The sequence below is a fragment of the Pectinophora gossypiella genome, chromosome 19 (assembly GCF_024362695.1).
Source record: "Pectinophora gossypiella chromosome 19, ilPecGoss1.1, whole genome shotgun sequence".
In the NCBI taxonomy this organism is placed as follows: domain Eukaryota; kingdom Metazoa; phylum Arthropoda; class Insecta; order Lepidoptera; family Gelechiidae; genus Pectinophora; species Pectinophora gossypiella.
Genome location: NC_065422.1, coordinates 2,283,669 through 2,303,308, shown reverse-complemented (window position 1 = coordinate 2,303,308; position 19,640 = coordinate 2,283,669). Strand labels below are relative to the sequence as shown.

Below are 19,640 nucleotides of genomic sequence, written 5' to 3'. Positions count from 1 at the left end.
TTTAAATTTGGATAAAGGATGTGGGGAATCAATAGAACCGTTAAATAGCTTGTACAAGAACACGAGGTCCAATATTGCTTCCTTCTATCAGCTAGAAGCCGCACGAATCAATGTTTCAGTCTATCCCGATAGCTTAATATTTAAATACAAGTGTTAAACTAACAGAAGGTCTACGGAAATAGCTTTAAACTCATCAACATTCTCGTAGTCAAACAGAAACATCAATCAAACAGCCAGTAAATGCTCTAAACCACTCGAGATGACCCACTTCATTTGCTTTACAAATCATACGGTCAGACATTGCGGAAGTTTCGAACTTGCCTAAAGGGTCATCTTGATTGATTTAATACTCTTGGTATTACAATATTGACCCCCAATATTATAAATATTAAATTAGCGACATGTGTTGTCGAAAAAATGTCGTCGACATAATAAAATACTGTAATAATTTTCTCCTTAAACACTTTCAAGGACAGAACGTCGACGACGTTCCGATTCCAAGGTGTCAAGCTACCTATTATGAACCATCAATGACCCATGGTCTCTGTCCATTAAAGAGTTAAGTTATCTACTTGGTTATTAGTTAATACTTAATGTGCGGGATAAACGGCAAAACGTCCATCATAGCGTGCTGCTAGTTTGGCTAAAGTATTAGATAAACAGCACAGATAAAAAACCTTATCTAATCTTGCCTACAAAATCTTTTTTGCCGGTCCTGTGCGCACTCCAGCCAGCCCCTCCGTTAACCGTGGTAGATCTCTTTCAAGGTCCATCATGGCGTCTGTGTCATTAAGCACCTAATGCGCGACGATCCGTGCCCACCGCTCAGGGTGCATGCGGCAAACATGTCCTGTCCAATCCCATTCTCATCTGGCGGTTTTACTTGTCAATGTAGCATTCCCCATTCTTGTTTCATCACCATCATCTCCCTAGCATTATCCAGTGTCTCACAGGGTCCGCTTACCTAACCTGAAGATTTGGCACGTCCGGTTATTTACAGAAGCGACTGCCTGTCTGACCTTCCAACCCGCGAAGGGAAAACCAGCCCAATACAGTTTTGGTCACATACCTCCGAAAATGCATTTCTCGGGAATGTGGATTCTCCATTCTTGTCTATCAAAGACTAATTCGTTGACTTCCTTATAAGACATGACGTTCGCCTTCACTTTAATTTCTTCCATGTAAGCTCTTCCTGATCTTACCCCTCCTCTCTTATTAATGTAGATCTTCTTCTTCTATCGTATGGGTTGGGAGGTGGAATACTAACCTCATCAACCCTGGTGTCAGGGTTATTATTGATCCGCCAAAGGCTCCTGATATGGCTCATGTGACGACTTACTTACAACAGTAAGTAGTAACCGGGACCAACGGCTTAACGTGCCTTCTGAAGCACGGATCATCTTACTTTCGGACAGTCAGGTGATCAGCCTGTAATGACCTAACCAAATTAGGGACCACAAAGTATTTTTGTGATATGTCCCCACTGGGAATCGAACCCAGGATCCACTGGACCACGGAGTTCGTTATTAATGTAGATAATTATAATGTTTGTCCACAGATGCAGCTACGGAGAAACAATGACGCTCTGCAGTCAGAAATGGAAAGACGAGTACTTTACGGAGAAGAGGAAAGGCATCCTCAGGTCCGAGCGAAGCAGCAGCAACTCGAACAACAACGAAAACAATCAAGTAGTGTTCTCAGACAACGAGTACAACAAAGTGGACACTGACTTGGAGAGCGAAGACAACAACATCAACATCAACATCTCGATACATCTGCATAAATGAGACATGTACGAGAGCAGGGTTTAAAACTCTGCTGCTTAACAGGACTGAGAAAATTTTTTCTATAGTGCACGTGTATGAAACGATTGAATGTGGGGGAAGCACGAAGATTCATCAGAGTAGTGGAGAATATTTTAAAATATTATGTTCGAATTTGTACTTTGGCAGAGATGAACGCGAGTGCTTGGCAACTCCCGTCTATAATTTATCTGCGTTCCATGTGAACGCTTTTATACAAAATAATTGTGTTTGAATTCGTCGCTCTAAACGAAGCTCCAATTCGAGTTTTTACCGTCTATTACGTACTTAATTTGAATTTATAAACAGAATGAAAGTAAATGTTAGAGTAAAATCTGTGTACTTCTGAACTTTTGGCATGGTTGTGAAACATGATATCTGTAACATATAATATAAGATGTAATATGTACAACCATTTTTAAAGATTCACGCACTTTATATGTAGTTTTACACTTTCTAACGGGTCGATACGGGTCGAGCAAGAGAAGTGTGTCAGGACCGAAATAAATGGAATTCCATAGTTTCTGCTTACCCCGGTGGGAAATACCTGTACACGGTAGGGTTCATTATATTATTCATTTTATATTTGTACTTCGTGTCAAAAGTCTACTTAAGTCGTGTTTTGATTAAGCAGAGTTTCCACTTGGCTACTTTGGCGCGCGACTTGTTGCTCAATATGTTTTGTTTAACAACGTTGTCTATCCATTGTTTTAAATTTACGCGGTTATTATCATAATTTAAACACATAACGTTCAACGCATAACGTTTGGTGCGAGTTCAGATGGTTCCGAACATTCCGATATCAAATACATAAACAAGCGGCAAAGAAAGAGGGTAGACAGATATGTCTGCCCGTAGAAGTTTACGGATCTACTTACTCCACTCCAATCTCATCAGTCATCCTGTGATCATGGCACTTGCAACAGTGTCGAGATATCGGGAGTCTCATATCCCTACTTTAAACGCGGTGAAAACTCGTTATTATGTGTTTTAATTATAACGTTGTCTGTTTACGCATCTTCTACTACGTCAGCCGCCGACAACATGTCGCCAGAGGAACTAGAGTTGTTGCGCGTCACGTCTCCGCTCGACAACAATTGATACTCAATATGAACAACAAGGCGCGCGACATATTGCGTGCCAGCGGGCAACATCGCGCGCTGTTATAACAATAATAATAATAATAATCATTTATTTTCAGATTTACAATCCATAGTTGTTAGTAAAAATGCAGTCTTAACCTATTGTTAGTAGAAAACACAAAATAAGTTAACGATTGCCAGATGTGTGCAATCGCATCCACCGCGCGAACATAGGCGCGTCCCACCTGCCGATCAGCACACTCAGGATACTGTTCGAACTCTTACACATTCGATTTAGGGTCGAGGCGCCTCTCTTCCTCATTATTGTATAGAAGCAGTCTATCCTCGCTTCAGCAAACATGAGAGAAGCGCTACAGAATCGCGGAAGTCCAAACAGTATCCTGAGCGCATCATTGTACTGCACACGTAGCGCGCTGTATGCCTTCTGCGTATAGTTGACCCACAACGTTGCAACGTTGCCAGACATACCGCATAGGAGTACATACCGCGATCAAATCCAGGATGTTTTAGAGGCCAGGTCAAGAGTACTCCAAACCGGTGAGCGTGCATGAAGACTTTAAGGAGAATGCAGGAAGCAAAAGTGTTGTGTCAGGATTGTAGTAAGTGGAATTCCGTGGTATCTGCTTACCTAGAAATAAGCGTGATCTTAATGTCTCTATTGGGCATCTGTTTATGTACGGTCACGAGCATTAATATGTATACATTTTGGTACCATGTCACATTAACTTTTGTGACAAATTGAACTGTAAGTCTCACTAAATGTCAAATATGTTTGTGCGACAGAGTCCTAAAGTGGGTACATTATATTGCTCATGACTGTACAGGGTGGCCCAAATATTGACGTTCAAAACAAAAAATAATAATAAATATAGCGGCTCATTGCCTACCAGAAACAACTTACATGGGATGTAAGTAATTAGTTGCTGTTTCGGAGACATGACCAATTTTGTACATCGGTCAAGAATTTCTACCTTGCATTAGATATCATCAGCTTTACGTCTTTGAGCCGTTTGTTGGAAAATAATACTTACCTCAAAATATCTATCATTTATGAACTCAATTTAAATTAAATTCGAATAAAACTGCAGTGTAAATCCGTGCCAATGTTAATTTTGGGCAAAACTCTTGAATCTAGTATGATTAGGAGCAATTGTTTGAAATCTTATCTCTTTCAAAGTGCGAGGTGAGACTAGACTTAGAATAAGTAATTCGGATAAGCTGTTTTCTCAATCGCAAATTTAATTTGTGGCTTTCATCGACGATGCAACCTCTTAGACTCCTAATAACAGACGATCAGAGGGACTAAAGAAGCCACATCGAAGCAATTCATCGAAAAAGCAATGTTTCTATTTGAGATTTGCGCATATAAATGTGGGATTGTCGGGCGAGAATCAAAAACTGCACCTTCGAATAGATTTTCTTTTATTTTCCCTTATTTAAAACCCTATTTTATCGTATCGCAAAAAAACCCTTTCACTCTCTCACCCAACGTCTCTTCCTTTTCAAAATCACTCTTCCCAATCCGTTCACTCCGTTCATTTCAACTATATTTTCTCAAAATAAATTACTACGGAAGACCTTCCATATTGAAATTGAACAGCAAAGGAAATGTACTGAAGACTAGGCCGCATGGTCTTATAATCTTAGCCTGACCCTCAAATGGGCAAAAGGAAAAAATATAACCCACATAAATATAAGTGCGCAATATCGGCTTTTTGGCGGGAAACGGGAACGGGACAGTTGCTTTCTTCATTGAATAATCTAAATAATTAATAGGAAGTGGTGTTTTGTGATTAATGATCGCATTAAGTTAGTCGGAAGACATTCGCGAGTGTTATTATATCGGAGTATTCAATAAACAAAGTGTATCTGCCTATTTTCGCTTCGTGCCAGGAAGCCGCTTCATAACTCGAAAGTTTATGCGGACTTTTGAGTTAATTCGTTTGGGGTTCGAAGTAGGAGTCTACTCCGAGGGTGGTGGCTTAGGTTTCATCATCATTATCTTTCATCATTTCATCAATCATCAAGAAAAGAAATACGTAAGACATGGCTGTATGGGCATAGTTCCCTTTGCCTTACCCTTCGGGGAAAACCAGAACAGTGCACAATATCAAATAGCAAAATTGCTTTTTGACATGAATTAATTTAATGTGGCTTTTTAGCCCCCCTAATAGCTGACAACTAGGTCAGATGTATAATGCCGCCTGACACTAACTACTGAATTCTACTTTGAGTGTAAATTCATGTTTGGATAGATAATTGATATCACGTGGTTACCAGTATTTGTGTCCGGTTAATGGCAGCAGAATTGCCCGCTATTATGTGGGCGTTAAATGTAGCTGGCGAGAATCGACTGTGTACAGTCATGAGCAATATAATGTACCCACTTTAGGACTCTGTCGCACTAACATATTTGACATTTAGCGCGACTTACAGTTCAATTTGTCAAAAAAGTTAATGTGACATGGTACCAAAGTGTATACATATTAATGCTCGTGACCGTACACTATACACCTATGTGTCTATATATTTTCGGTGATTCACGCGTCTATTTGGTTGACTCCTTGATGATGTGGCTTTAAATAAGATCTTGGGATGGGGTCGCCACATGGGGCTTTAGCTATTGTCTTAAAATTTATCTTAATGTTTATTCAACTGACTCGACGATCTAAAGTATTATCTTTAGGACATACTTATAGATTGTTTAGGAGTCTAAAAAGGCCATATTTAAGTTATTCATAGTAACTTAGCGCATCTACTTTCGTATGCGCAACGAAGAACTTTCCAGGCTACGTTTCACAAAAACAATATAGATGGCGTTGTAAAGATTTTCCTTCGTGTTGCATCCTAATTTTATGGATAACAGACATCATCATCACCAGCCCATTAACGTCCCCACTGCTGGGGCACGGGCCTTCCCTATGGATGGATAGGGAGATCGGGCTTTAAACCATCACGCGGGCCCAGTGCGGATTGGTGGTTATTAACGACTGCTAATGCAGCCGGGACCAACGGCTTAACGTGCCTTCCGAAGCACGGAGGAGCTCGAGATGAAAACTTTTTCGTGGTCACCCATCCTATGACCGGCCTTTGCGAAAGTTGCTTAACTTCAACAATCGCAGACCGAGCGCGTTAACCGCTGCGCCACCGAGCTCCTCCAGATAACAGACATATTATTATGCATCTTTTATCTTTGTTTTTGGGTCTAAATGATGACCCTTATTATATACACCCAGACCCAATTACATCTTCCACCCATTATTATTCTGATCAAAATAAAGAGAAACAATATAGGTAGCAACATAATTCTATGCATAATTTGAGTAACAATTATTTTTATATACACTCCTCTTCTATCGTGTGGGTTGAGGTGGATGACCAACACACACTTCATATATACTTCTGCCATTACATTCCGGGTGAGAGCCTTCAGCGCTCCCCATTTGTCCGGCCAAGTAGTTAATGCCATCTGCGGCAAATGTACAATAAGTCACGCCAAAAAAAAAGCCATTACATTGTATTTTTCAATAATTATGTACTCGAGTGATGAGAAAATAGATAATTACGTTAAATCTTAACAGCGTCATCTGTATTATTTTTGGGGAACGCACCCTAGTAAGTCCGTCATTATGTCAAATTGTAATATTGCTTTTTGGATGGTTCGCTTCAATGTTACCTTTTTAAACCCCGTGTTCTTCTTGCAAAATTTGTTCCACCCAGATGTGTTTTATTTTTATATACTTAATAATTCCGTATATTGGTGCTAATTCCTGTAAATACCATCTAATTTTATTTTAAGTTATATCTGTCATTTTCTTATCCGCTGAAAAGGAAAGGGACGGGTAATCGACAAGCATAAAATTTATGGAACACACGTCAATTTTAAGCACAAATCTAAACCAACCGTCTAAAAATTTTACATCAGTCAATAACCCTACACATTCATTTACTCATTCTTCCTATAACTAAGAGCTGTGAATCATCCGTCCCTTTCCTTTTCGACGGATATGAAAATGACGGATATAACTTAAAATAAAATTAGGCGGTGTCTCCCGGAATCGGGGCCATTGTATAATACCTACTCATATTTATATAAAAGTAAGTATATACATTAATTTTATTCGTTAACATGTAACCTAAATTTTCTTTTATTAAGCTACGAAAATGTACGTAATAAAATATTTTTATCTAAAACCCTGTGTGATGCCTCATGTAGCATTAATACTTGTATTTTATAGAAGAAAAAAAAACTCTAAATGGAAATGTTGTTTAAATAAACGTATTTTATAAATCATAGTCTTTTCATCGTCTCTTACTTTACTATTTGTTGTGATAAAGATAGTTTCGATAGCTCCGCTCCAGTACTGTACGGTCACGAGTACTAATATGTACACATTTTCATACCATGTGTACTAATATGTATACATTTTCATACCATGTCACATTAACTTTTTTGACAAAATGACCCGTAAGTCACATTAAATGTCAAATATGCATGTGTGCGACAGAGTCCTAAAATAGATACGTTATATTGCTCATGACTGTACTAGTAAGCCTCACCCTATTTGTCAAATAACAATGACTAGTCGGGTTAGTTAGTGGGACATCCATCGCAAGGTGGACTAAGTACCCACACCTCACCGAGTTTCCTCTAAGACCAACGTGATAGGTGGTGAGCCATATCGCCATCAGCGGGCTTAGCACCATAATCACGTGACATTTTCTCGCCACGACCGAGATCGTCTGTCTCTTTCTGTACAGTACTGTGAGAGAGTGACGGGTGACGTATGTCGAGGCGAGAAAGAGTCGCGTGCTTATGGTGCTAAGCCCGCTAAAATGGTTATATTAAACTATACTGAAAGACTCAGTCCTTTGGCTTATCATTACAAACAGTTATTTTATTTTATTTGTAACTGACAGTTGCTTAATGGTGACAATCTACTCGTATGACAAGGCTTTTTGGCGGGAACGTGAACGAAAGAAAGAAAGAAACATAAACAACGACATGGTTGCTTCCTTCATTGAATAATGTAAATAATTAATACGAAGTAGTGTTTTGTGTTTAATGATCGCATTCAGTTAGTTGGAAAACATTCGCGATAATATTATTATATCGGAATAACAATAAAGAAAGTATCCTATCTATTTCGCTTTGTGCTAAAAAGCCGCTTCATAACTCCAAAGTTTATGCGGACTTTTGAGTTAATTCGTATGGGGTTCGGAGTAGGAGTCTGCTCCGAGGGTGGGGGCTTAGGGTTCATCGTCATTAACTTATATCACTTCATTAATCATCACCAAAAAAAAACATAATGGATGGCTGTATGGGTATAGTTCCCTTTGCCGTGCCCTTCGGGGAAAACCAAAACAAAAAATATCTATGACAGTGACAAAACAATACACCGTAAACCGGTGGCAAAACGCAGAAAAAACAATATTTGTAACATTTTACAACCATCAACCAGAATCAAATGGAATTTGGATAAAACACCAAAGAAAAAATAATTCATAGTAAACATGGATACGTTAATATTAATGCTGATTATTTTCGTTTCACTATTCGTCCTGGGTAACTGTTATTTCTTGCTGCTATGTTTCCAAATTCTGCATAAAAGTCCAAGTGTTAACAGTGCTTCGGAAAGGTTACTAAAAATCACGTCAGCTAACCATTGGCAGGTGTAATAACGGTCCACAGACCTCATAAACTGAAGATGCTTATGTTTCGTCCTACTGCTGGGCACAAACGCCATCATCTGAAGAAGATAATGATGCGTCTTACTGCTGGGCACAGATCTCATCAACTGAAGAAGCTGATGTTACGTCCTACTGCTGGGCACAAACCTCATCAACTGAAGAAGCTGATGTTGCGTCCTACTGCTGAGCACAATCGTCATCAACTGAAATAGTTAATGGTGCGTCCCACTGCTGGGCGCCGACCCTAAAAAACCTCATCAACCAGAATAATTAATACCGTACTAGTGTACCAGGATGTTCAGCTATGGAGTGGTGGTGAAACAACCAAAGAAGATATATTTAGAAGAAGTATTTTCTAATATTAACCTGATTGAGAATCGTACCGGGAATATTTGGAAAACCAGCTGTTTGACCGTTGAACCAATTATCGTCGAGTTTGACCTACAATTTCCAAAAACCATGTTTCAGAATGATCCAGTATAATATATCATACATAAAAATATATTTTTTAAGAAGTCTCTGAATGAAATAAACTAACATCAAAAATAATATACGTTTTAATATTTTTAATTTCTCTCTCTTTATTTAAGAGCTGCGCTCTTGTCGGTGGAGTAATCGCCTTCATTACTCCATATATAGGGCGTGTAGAACGGTGGTTGCCCCAATCGCCTTCCGTTCCGCAGTACACCGACCAATCTCAATGGTGATGTTCTAGCTAGAGCCCTACCAGAATCCATTTCCTCGGCCTCCAACCAGTACTGATACCGCTGCTGCCCGGCATCAGGGGTGCGCTTTTGAAGAAGCGGCGTCTACTTGCTACGTCACAAGATCGTCATAGAACCTAAGTAGCATTTTATAGGTTAGCCCGTCCCAGTGAGCTAATCCTGCACTACGTTCTGCTAATCCTGTCGCTGTTTGGTCGGGGACTGCTTATTTTTATATTCGCAGCTAACCATCATATCTGATGGCCGTTCCACTATCCGCCACCTGTGGACCCCGTAGATGGCCTACAGTTCAGCATACTACTATTTTTAATTTAGGGACATTAAAAAACGCTTAAATGAGCCTAGATGCCGTGCTTCAGAGGGCACTTCAGATTATTGAACCGAATGGAACAAGTCATTGTGGTCCTGTGGTACACCAGCTTGCTTCTCAATCGAGGAGCGCCGTTTCGAACCCCAGTACCGGTCCACCAATGAGCCATTATATTTATTTTCAGTGAAGTTTCGACTAATATAGTTGATACGATCATTAAAGAAGGCGATACGACGATACTGCTTACTACCTATCACGTTGGTCTAACAAAAAAGCTCAGTGAAGTGTGGGTACCCCTTCAGCCGTGTATGTAACTGTAAGTTCGTAACTAGTTTCTAAGTAAGCATAATTATTCTTTGCTCGAAACTGATTTCCACACGACAACTATTTTTCTTTATTTGAAACCGCGGTTTTTATTTTCGTAACTGGTTTCGAACAAAGAATAATTATGTTTACTTCGAAACTAGTTTGCAATTTACAGTTACGTACACGGCTGAAGGGGTAGGTACTTAATTCATCTTGCAGAGGATGTAACTCCGACTACCCCAAACCGACTAGCCGTGAGCTTATGACATGTAAAACTGTGGCCAGGTAATGTATTATGCTTCAAGATTATGTTACTTCGCATCTCTTTGGATAAAGGTCTTTAAAGGCAGACAGAATTCTGTTTATTTTCCATTAGTTTATGCAAACATGCAGTCAAAGAAGTGTCTTTAAACATCGTTTTAAAATGTAAATAGAAATGAACCTGTGACGAAAAGCTAAGTATATGTACGTTTTTATACAGTCATACGTAGAACTATACTACGTATAGAACGGCAACTCTCCGCTCCCCGCCAGCGGCTGAGCTAGGTTTACCTCACCCCTCGGTCTTACTTTAGTCTTCAATCGTACGGGCGTCAGACGCCACACATGTCACACAGATCAGTATTATTGTAATGCCTACACTACACATCTAATGATAGTTGCCTATTCTATTTATGTATAAAGTCTGTTACTTACTGCTAATAGTTTTGTTTTTGCTTGGATGAAACAGTGAGGGATGAATGCTGTCATTCATCGAGGCAAACCAGATCCTGTTCAAGGTGCTGGTAGAATAAGAAAATTATTGTAGGTATTGATTAGAATAGAATAGATTTTTTTATTATAAAAGAAATCCAGACACAAAATTAAACAAGTATAAAGGTAGGTAACATTCAGATGCACGTGTATTTCACGTCGATACCGTCAACGTGTAGTCTGTGTAAAACGAGGTGTTTTGTATGAAGTGTCCGGGTATGATAATTATAATTCTGGCTGCCATGTTGGCCCGCGTCTTCTTCCGCGTCATGGTTCTAATTTTAAAAATGACAAGGTTTATTACAAACTTTCAACAGCTGAAGTAAGGACAATTTGTTCAGGTGGGGTTTCTCGGATGGCTCGGACTTAAAGTGCAAGTGCGGCACTGTTCCCCAAACGATGGAATATCTTACGTGCCCGAACACCTGCACGCAGGAGGATCTGATAAGCGCTGCAGATAGCGCCATTTGTAGCCAAGTTTTGGGCCGATAACACTACTAACATGTGTTAGTAGTATTTACTTTGGCATCGACACGATAAGAAGAAGGAGACCCTTTCTTTAACCCGTTGGGGGTTAAATTTCGCAAAATCCCGTCTTAGTGAGCACCTACGTCCTAAAAGAAACCACCATGCAAAATTTGCGACTCTTAGGGTGGCTTGCGTAAGGGCCACTAAACATGTTTAAAGACCCTTACGCAAGCCAACCTTAGCACTTGTAGTTTTTGAGATTTCGTTATCATTCAGTGAGTGGTATTTTACGACGATAGATTACTCGGATCGGATTTTCTGTGAACAACTACACGAAAAGAAAGTTAAAACTACACACTTCAAACAAAGGGGAGTCCCTTTCTACTCACTGAAGTAGCATTAGGATGGAGCTACTGTAAATCCGCCCTCCTTGAGAGATTGATGCCATGAGACGCATACCATTCCTTAGCCACCATTCAGTAACAGCCTTAGTCCATCAATTATCTTCCCGTCTTGACAAGTGTCCTGTCCATCACCACTTCTTCTATCGTGTGGGTAGTGAGGTGGACTACCAACCTCATCAACCCTGGTGTCAGGGTTACTATTAGGCTGCTGAAGGCCCCTGACATGGCTCATGTAACGACTACTTACTTACAGTAAGTAGTAACCAGGACCAACGCCTTAACGTGCCTTCCAAAGCACATAAACCAATCGATTCGTATACCTATCTACGACTCTAGTGCGTCGCCGCCCTCGCCGAATTTCGACGTTTGGTACACGCCTAACCTACTATAAGTCAAATAAAAAAAATACATCAGTTCACGGTTTTTATTACTAAATTAGGTTCAGCCACAGTCATCAATACGCAGCCAAGTTGAGAATGTCATCCAAGGGAAATACGTCACATTTAAAAATACGTCCATTATAATGATAAATGGAGCACTTAATAGAGGTCAAATGATGATGGATTCCAATTTCCAATGTCTAAATGAGTTAGACTAAATATAAATTACCTTTTATAATAATATCATAAACACGTTTTTAGGGTTCCTAACGTCAAAAGGAAAAACGGAACCCTTATCACTTTGTTGTCCGTCTGTTTGTCTGTCTGTTAAGATCTCGAGAACGCGTGGATGTACCAATTTCTAAATAACACTCATACTTAGGTCTGCAGTCCTTGAAGCTGTAAAATATCAAGCTTCTAAATCAATGCAATCAAAAGATACAATAATTTTTTGCCTCATTATCATCATATTATATTTCGTAGGGGAAGCAAAACCTATGGGGTTACTTCCCATAGACTCTAGAATTATGTGGCAAAAAGGAAGTACTTACAGCACAAGTACAGGAAAATACCGAAAATCATTGTTCCATCATAAAAAATGGCGATTATAACCATTATTGCTGTTGGTAAACAAATCGCATGCGACCTGTTTCGATGTATAAAAGCAATTCAAATTGTAAAATAATATTTATTCAGTAGATAACGAACGTCTCATCCGCCTAAAACTACTGCAGCTTATCACAACATGTATAGCCGGAGAAAAGAAGCTGCAAGAAAGACCGCGGCGGCCCTAGCCGTTCTTTAAATAAAAACATAAAATCTTATTAAACAATTTGGTAATTTAGCTGCCCAAGAGTTCCCCTTTTTCCCATTCATTCATACCTTCTAAGTAATCACTAACCTTAAAATATCATTTTTTACAAAGTTTCCCTATCGGTACGGCAATGCAGGACGGAAGAGGCGAGTCACAGGGACTGTAACCTGGAACCTGACAGAGGGCAGCAGTAACTGTCAGTACTATTCAGCGGCGGAGGACAGGAGACTACTCTGGGCGCCATCCCACTCGCGTCAGATAGAGTACTGCGGGGCGGAAGGCAAGAGGGAAACCACTGCCTTATTTTTCCCTAAAAAGTATCATGGAGAATGCTACGCCGACAAGAGCGTGGCTTTTAAATTAGTGATGATGACAAAGTTTCTGTTTAATAGTTTTTCAACGGCAAAGTTACAGCTTCGGAACGGAACCCTCTCGCCCTACTTTCCGTCCGCATATACCTTAGCTTTCGTCCGCGACTTTGCCCGCGAGATTTCTGTCATCTTATTGCACTCTAATACCCGTATACTTCTTCTTCTTCTTATCGTGTGGATTGTGAGAAGGAATACCAGCCTCATCAAGGCACGTTAAGCCGTTGGATCCCGGTTCCTACTTACTGTTGTAAGTATGTAGTCGTTACATGAGTTTGGGGCCAACTGTGACCAACGGCTTAACGTGCCTTCCGAAGCACGGATCACTTTACTTTTGGTCCATTGTCATAATCGTTTGAAACTTGCCTAACCCCTGAACCTGCCCATCCATGGTTTTCAGTTCCAGGTTTTAACCCATATAGGTACTTATAGGTAAGGAATTTCGTTACCCAATTTTCATTCAATACGGTTTAGCAGTTTGGACATAAAAGGTAAACAAACAAACAGAATTGTTTATTTTACATTTAAATGTTAGTATGGAATTACATCCATTTTGAATGTCAAAAGTGAAGTGGCCTTTAAAACCGTTATTGCAGTGAATTTATAAATAAAAGAGAGTGTAAGTAAACCGAATTAATTTTAAGCGCCATTCTGAATGAAATCTGAATGTAGCTAACATATATGAATTACATTTAAACGCTACTTTTTATTGAATGAAACATTGTACGCTCTTGAAAGCTTTTTTCGATTCAACTTTTTTTATTTTCTGCCTAAAATATGAATGATCATATTCATATATTTATTTGTATTTATCATACATTGTCATTATTTATGTATCATACATTATTAACATTAAGTTTAGTTAAACATCATTATTATTTTATAAAAAACAATTTCAATTATATACTTAATTCAAGATATTTTGTGTAACAATAAGTAGTTAATATTTAATATGAAATAGATCAGAACACTATTCATTTCAATGAACTCCTTAACGCTATAGTAAGCTTTTTGTGTGAGTAGCACTTTTAATTTACCAATGAAACTCGCATCAGTAGGTACATCCTTCAGATCCTTCGGTAACTTATTGAAGATGCGCGGCCCCATAACACGCATTCAGTGAGCAGTGCGTTCCAGCCTATGTATTGGGGTTACAAATACCTAATATTTCAAGCTTAGACTACGACCAACGTTTCAACTATAAGTAAGTATGACAATAAGATGTCGCCCGATGTCTGATCTTTAGTCGTTTCGGATCATGGGTCCCCTTCGATCAAGCCATGGGTCACCTTGGAACAAACCATGGGTCACCTTGGAACAAACCATAGGTTACCTTGAAACAAACCATGGGTCATCACGGATTAAACCACGGGTTACTACAGATCTAATCACGGGTCACTATGGATCAAACCACGGGTCACTATGTATCAAAGCACGAGTCACTACGGAACAAAACATGGGTCACCACTGATCAAACAATGGGTCACCTCGGAACAAACCATGGGTCGCCATGTATCATACCATGTGTCACCGTGTAACGCAAGTACATTCTTGGAATCATTCTCCAAACAAAAATACTAGGTTCTCATTACGATTGGAGTTTCGAACGTTAGTACACCGATTTATGTACTTCCTTCGAAAGAAGCAAAGTATACGAGTAATATCAACATGTCTTCTTTCTCGGTCTGAGCATAAGATATAAAAGTCGAAAGTCGTAAAAATCGAGGAAAATATACACCCAATAGGCTTTACGGCGTAACGGAAAACTCGTTATTATTTTTTTTATTTATTGTATATTCAGATGGTAAATACCTAGCTAATAAGGTGCATTATAATATATAAGGTGCATTATATGAAAGTACTTACATTATAAATTAAAGACTAAGTACTTGACAACCTAGTCAATTGAGATACTTTTTACAAAACGTCTAAACGTTTTCTTTGAAGTTTGTATGGAAATACTGTCCTGTGACGTCATCAATAAAAGCGGTCAAACGTCGTACTCATTGTTACTTAATTCATAAATAAAATTAGAAAACAATTCGAATAGTAAAATAAGATTGATTTTTGATCATCTTAGACTGGCTTCTATTTCTACGTTAGCATTTTATAATTTACTTTTGACCCAGTCAAATACCCAATTGTTAACACAATACATTGCTAATGTTAAAAGGATTTCCTTCCACTTTTACTCACTTACTGTACTTAGTCCTTTTTTGACATGACTTATTGTAGCTTTGCCGCAAATGGCATTAACTACTTGGCCGGACAAATGGGGAGCGCTGAGGGCTCTGAACCGGTACAAAATTTAAGACAACAGGCTCAGCTCAAGGCGCCGTCTGAGAGGATAATGTTTGAAAGATTAATCAACCCTTTTGGTTGATGGCAATAAGCGCTGAAAGAGCCAAATCGTCGCGCCGTAACCTAACCTAACAACCTCTGTGGTCCAGTGGTTGAGCGTTGCGCTCACGATCCAGAGGTCCGAATCCCGGTGGAGACATATCACAAAAATCCCCGTGTGATCCCTAGTTTGGTTACGATATTACAGGCTGACCACCTGTTTGTCGGAAAGTAAGATGATCCGTGCTTCGGAAGGCACGTTAAGCCCGGTTACTACTTACTGATGTAAGTACGTAGTCGTTACGTGAGCCATGTCAGGGGCCTTTGGCGCCTCAATAATAACCCTGACACCAAGGTGGCTGAGTTTGGTAATCCACCTTTTAACACGTTGACAGTCCAGTGACCCATATACGAGTCATGACGGACTAGCTCCATACGTCCGTGACCCATACATGGGTCACTAAGAAACGACCAGGTACCTCCATTACAGTATATTTTGATGAATGCTACTGTCCACCTGTTTGAAGGCTGAAGGTTCTGTAATGTTTGTAACTGTTTATTCAGCTTTACTGTTTCAATAAACTGAAAGGAATGACATACATACATACATACATAAACTCACGCCCGTAATCCCTAATGGGGTGGGCAGAGCCACAAGTAATCAAAGACAACTTGCAGCCACTGTTGATACGAAGTCCAAAGATGGATATGATGAACCTTATGGTGATAAGGGATCAGCCTATCGCCCATAACATTAGTCCATCATGTTAGATGATACAATCCCTCTGTCGGTTTTTACGACATGCCCGGGAAGAGAAGCAGCTGAACGTGTTCTATGTTTTTTATATGCTCCCAGAACAGCATAGAAGCAAGCTGAAAGGAATGAAATTGAGTAATATGCGTGTGGGTGTTAGTGGAAGCTGCTATAACAATAACAGCTTCCGATCCCAAGACGCTGTCGCATCGTAGGGCTATCACACACACAAACACACACACACACACACACACACACACACACACATCTTATCTCATAAGTATTTATCTTTATTTAAACGTTGATTATTTTTGTTAAAAGAAATAAATAGATATATAATACGTACTATAAAAAGTTGTAATACCGATTAGGAAGAGCGGGGCTTCCTGACACAGGTCTTTAAATGAGGCTTACTAGGAAGTCCCAATAACGAGGTTATATATTGATGTACTATTTAAAGCAAATAAACTATTTTGATTTTGATTTTGATGCGGGACTTACAAGGAAGTCAAAACATTTTGTATGGGGTCTGTCAACGTGTTAACCCACACGACACGAAAACGTATACAACCGTATATTCACACGAGATCCCGTTATAACCGTAGATTCTGATCATTGAGTAAAACCTGGAAGTAAGAGACAACATCATTTCCTTATAATTTGCATGACAAAGGGGTTGAGGGTGCTTCCGGGGTTCAGACATGTATTATGCATACTGCTATTAATAAGTCTCTCATCAAAATTTGGCAGATTTAAAGTTAAGAGTTTGGTCTAACTAGATAATATTTTGCCCTTAAAAATAACTTAGAAAGAACATACGCTTTGCCAAGCCCTACCCCGGACACTTCATACAAACAACCTCGTTTTACACAGACACTACACATTGACATTATCAACACTTCCAACTGTGTGTGTGAGTGACTGAGGGCTGCCAATTACAATAACTAAGCAAGTAATAACGTAGATAGGTGGTACTACGAAAGATGCTTCTATAATAATCAGTTAACATTCATTTATTTATTTACCACGCAAATCACAAACAAGAAATTTTGAACAATGAAGGTACACAATATTAAATGACTTAAAAATCACTGAACTAATTAATTACATTCACATTATTGCTGAATTTTAATGCAAATTATTAGCATGTTTTGATGAACAATTACCATGAAAAATAAATATTTATAGGCGCCGCGCAGGCGTACCCAGCGCGGGCAATTACTGTGAGATTAAATATTCGAAGCAGATGAAAACTCATCGGCTTCCAATTTCAAAATTCGATCATACTAAACTGATAAAATTTTCCCTTCGCGGGTTGGAAGGTCAGACAGGCAGTCCCTTCTGTAAAAAACTGGACCTGTCAAATCTTCTGGTTTAGGTAAGCGGACCCTGTGAAAAACGGGATAATGCTAGGAAGATGATGAAACTGATAAAAAATGAAAATAACGGTCCGAGCGCCTTCACGATTCAAGTCTAAGGGTGGTATTAATAAACTAATCTCAGCTGAGACTGCCCTCAAGATCATGCTCAAGTCACTATTTTTATATGAGAACTGTTACATTGACATGATCTTGAGGGCAGTCTCAAAACTGAGATAAGTTTATTAATACCACCCTAAATAATGTTCGAGGGGGTGAGGTAAACCTAGCACAGACGCTGGTGGGGGGCGGAGAGTTGCCGTTCTATAAAAAAATAAAAATAAAAAAATATATATTTTATTTCAGACAAAGATTGTCCATAAGATGTTAGTAGTTACACAAACTTAGTATCTATGTTAGTGAGTAAATAAGACAATCAAACAAGTTTAGGCCCCTTTACCGATTTACGCGCTTATGAATATGTAAGTCGGTAAAGCGACGTAGAACAGCCGAGTCCATCCTCTCGGCAATCATCCTCAGGACTCCGTTATCGCTCCCCCGCATTCGCAACAACACCGAAGCAGTCTTTTTGCGCATGATTGTATAGAAATCATCTATGTTGGCATCTGCGAACATACCTATACCTATAGTATTATTCGTTATTCTACACCGAGTTTCCCGTTATATTGGTAAATTGATGAGCCATTTTGCCGTCTATAACGATCGAGCCAACAATACATTCGTGTGTGTGAATTTAAATAGGCCTGTTAAGTGTGGAAAAGTAGAATTCCCCTAAGACCCCTGCACTCTCCCCCCAAGACCCCTAAGAACCCCTACTAAGAATTCCAATAATGAATTCATCCACACTTTCCTCGTAGATTCGATGGCATATCATATTCTTTGAAAATTGGTGTTGTGAAAGGATTTGCCAATCGGTGTGGGACGATTTCGCAGGATTCAAATTTCATTTCAGATTTAATCCTAATCCATTAGAGATCCAATTGCGTATTAAATTAATCTAACCCCAACCCATAGCTTATCGATTATTGAATCATCAAGTCGTTAATATAGTCATTGTGGTCTTGTAGTACAGTCATGAGCAATATACAGGGTGTTAGGGACATCGTAACGAAAAAAAAAATGGAACGCCTATGTGATTGAACTAAAAACGATGGTGGGTGTTTTTCTTGTCGCAAATGTTTAATTAAGATTTTGAATTTTTACTGTGCCGCAATGTAAGTCGAACAACGCGGCACACAGACGTTAAACCTACGCACGGCTACGTTACGCGTGCGTGCGTGATACGATGTTGTATCTAGGTAGGAGTTTTCATTCTCTTGTATTTAGATGCTTAGTGGTGCAACGTTTAAAAATGTTGAGTTTGTTGAAGTAGAACACCTACTGCCACGATTTTTCACGCACGGTACCTACCTACCAGTTATTAAAACGTTCCTAACTTATTAACAATAAAAACCCTACTCTTGCCTTACCTTAATTGTTATTCCTTCGGATGAAGTACCTAGGTAGGTACCCTAGAACATGTCACGTCACGTAGGTATGCAACATCGCGTTTCCTCCGCGGTAGGTAGGTATCACACGCACTCACAAACACAACACCTTGCTCTTTAATAAACATCAACAATCTTCCATACTTTTGTGCAGTAAATGGTCTATGATCTATCATCATAGTCGATACTACTCATTTACAGAATAAAACAAACACAAAACACTCACAAACACGAAAAAAATATCCTCGAAAAACATCACGCGATTCGGGTCAAGCTTAGTATTCGACTGAGCGGAAGCGCGCGGCGGCGTTAGCGCAAAGCATCAAAGGCGTGCCGACGACGCACCGGCCGCGGCCGAGTCGAGCCGACGACTAGACAGAGAGAGAGAAGTATGTTTATGGTGCAAGTGACAGAGAAAGAAATAGTATCTGTTCGTATGCCTACTTTATTGGCGAGCATTGCCCTTGACCCGTGCGCCGGCTATTCACCTGCGCATAGCTGAAGTTGTACATACGTTATTATTAGTATTGATGACATTGATAAAATTTAATAATTA

The 19,640-nt window shown here is 39.4% G+C and overlaps 1 protein-coding gene across 1 annotated transcript in view; it reads left to right on the top strand.

The window, feature by feature from the left end:
• Window positions 1-1,849, top strand: part of LOC126375500 (neuropeptides capa receptor-like) — a 174,416-nt gene extending 172,567 nt beyond the window's left edge. The window contains exon 8 of the mRNA XM_050022460.1: window positions 1,559-1,849. Coding sequence (XP_049878417.1) covers window positions 1,559-1,787 — 229 coding nt within the window. The 3' untranslated portion in view covers window positions 1,788-1,849. The remainder of the gene's footprint in view (window positions 1-1,558) is intronic.
• The last annotated feature ends 17,791 nt before the right edge of the window (window positions 1,850-19,640 follow it).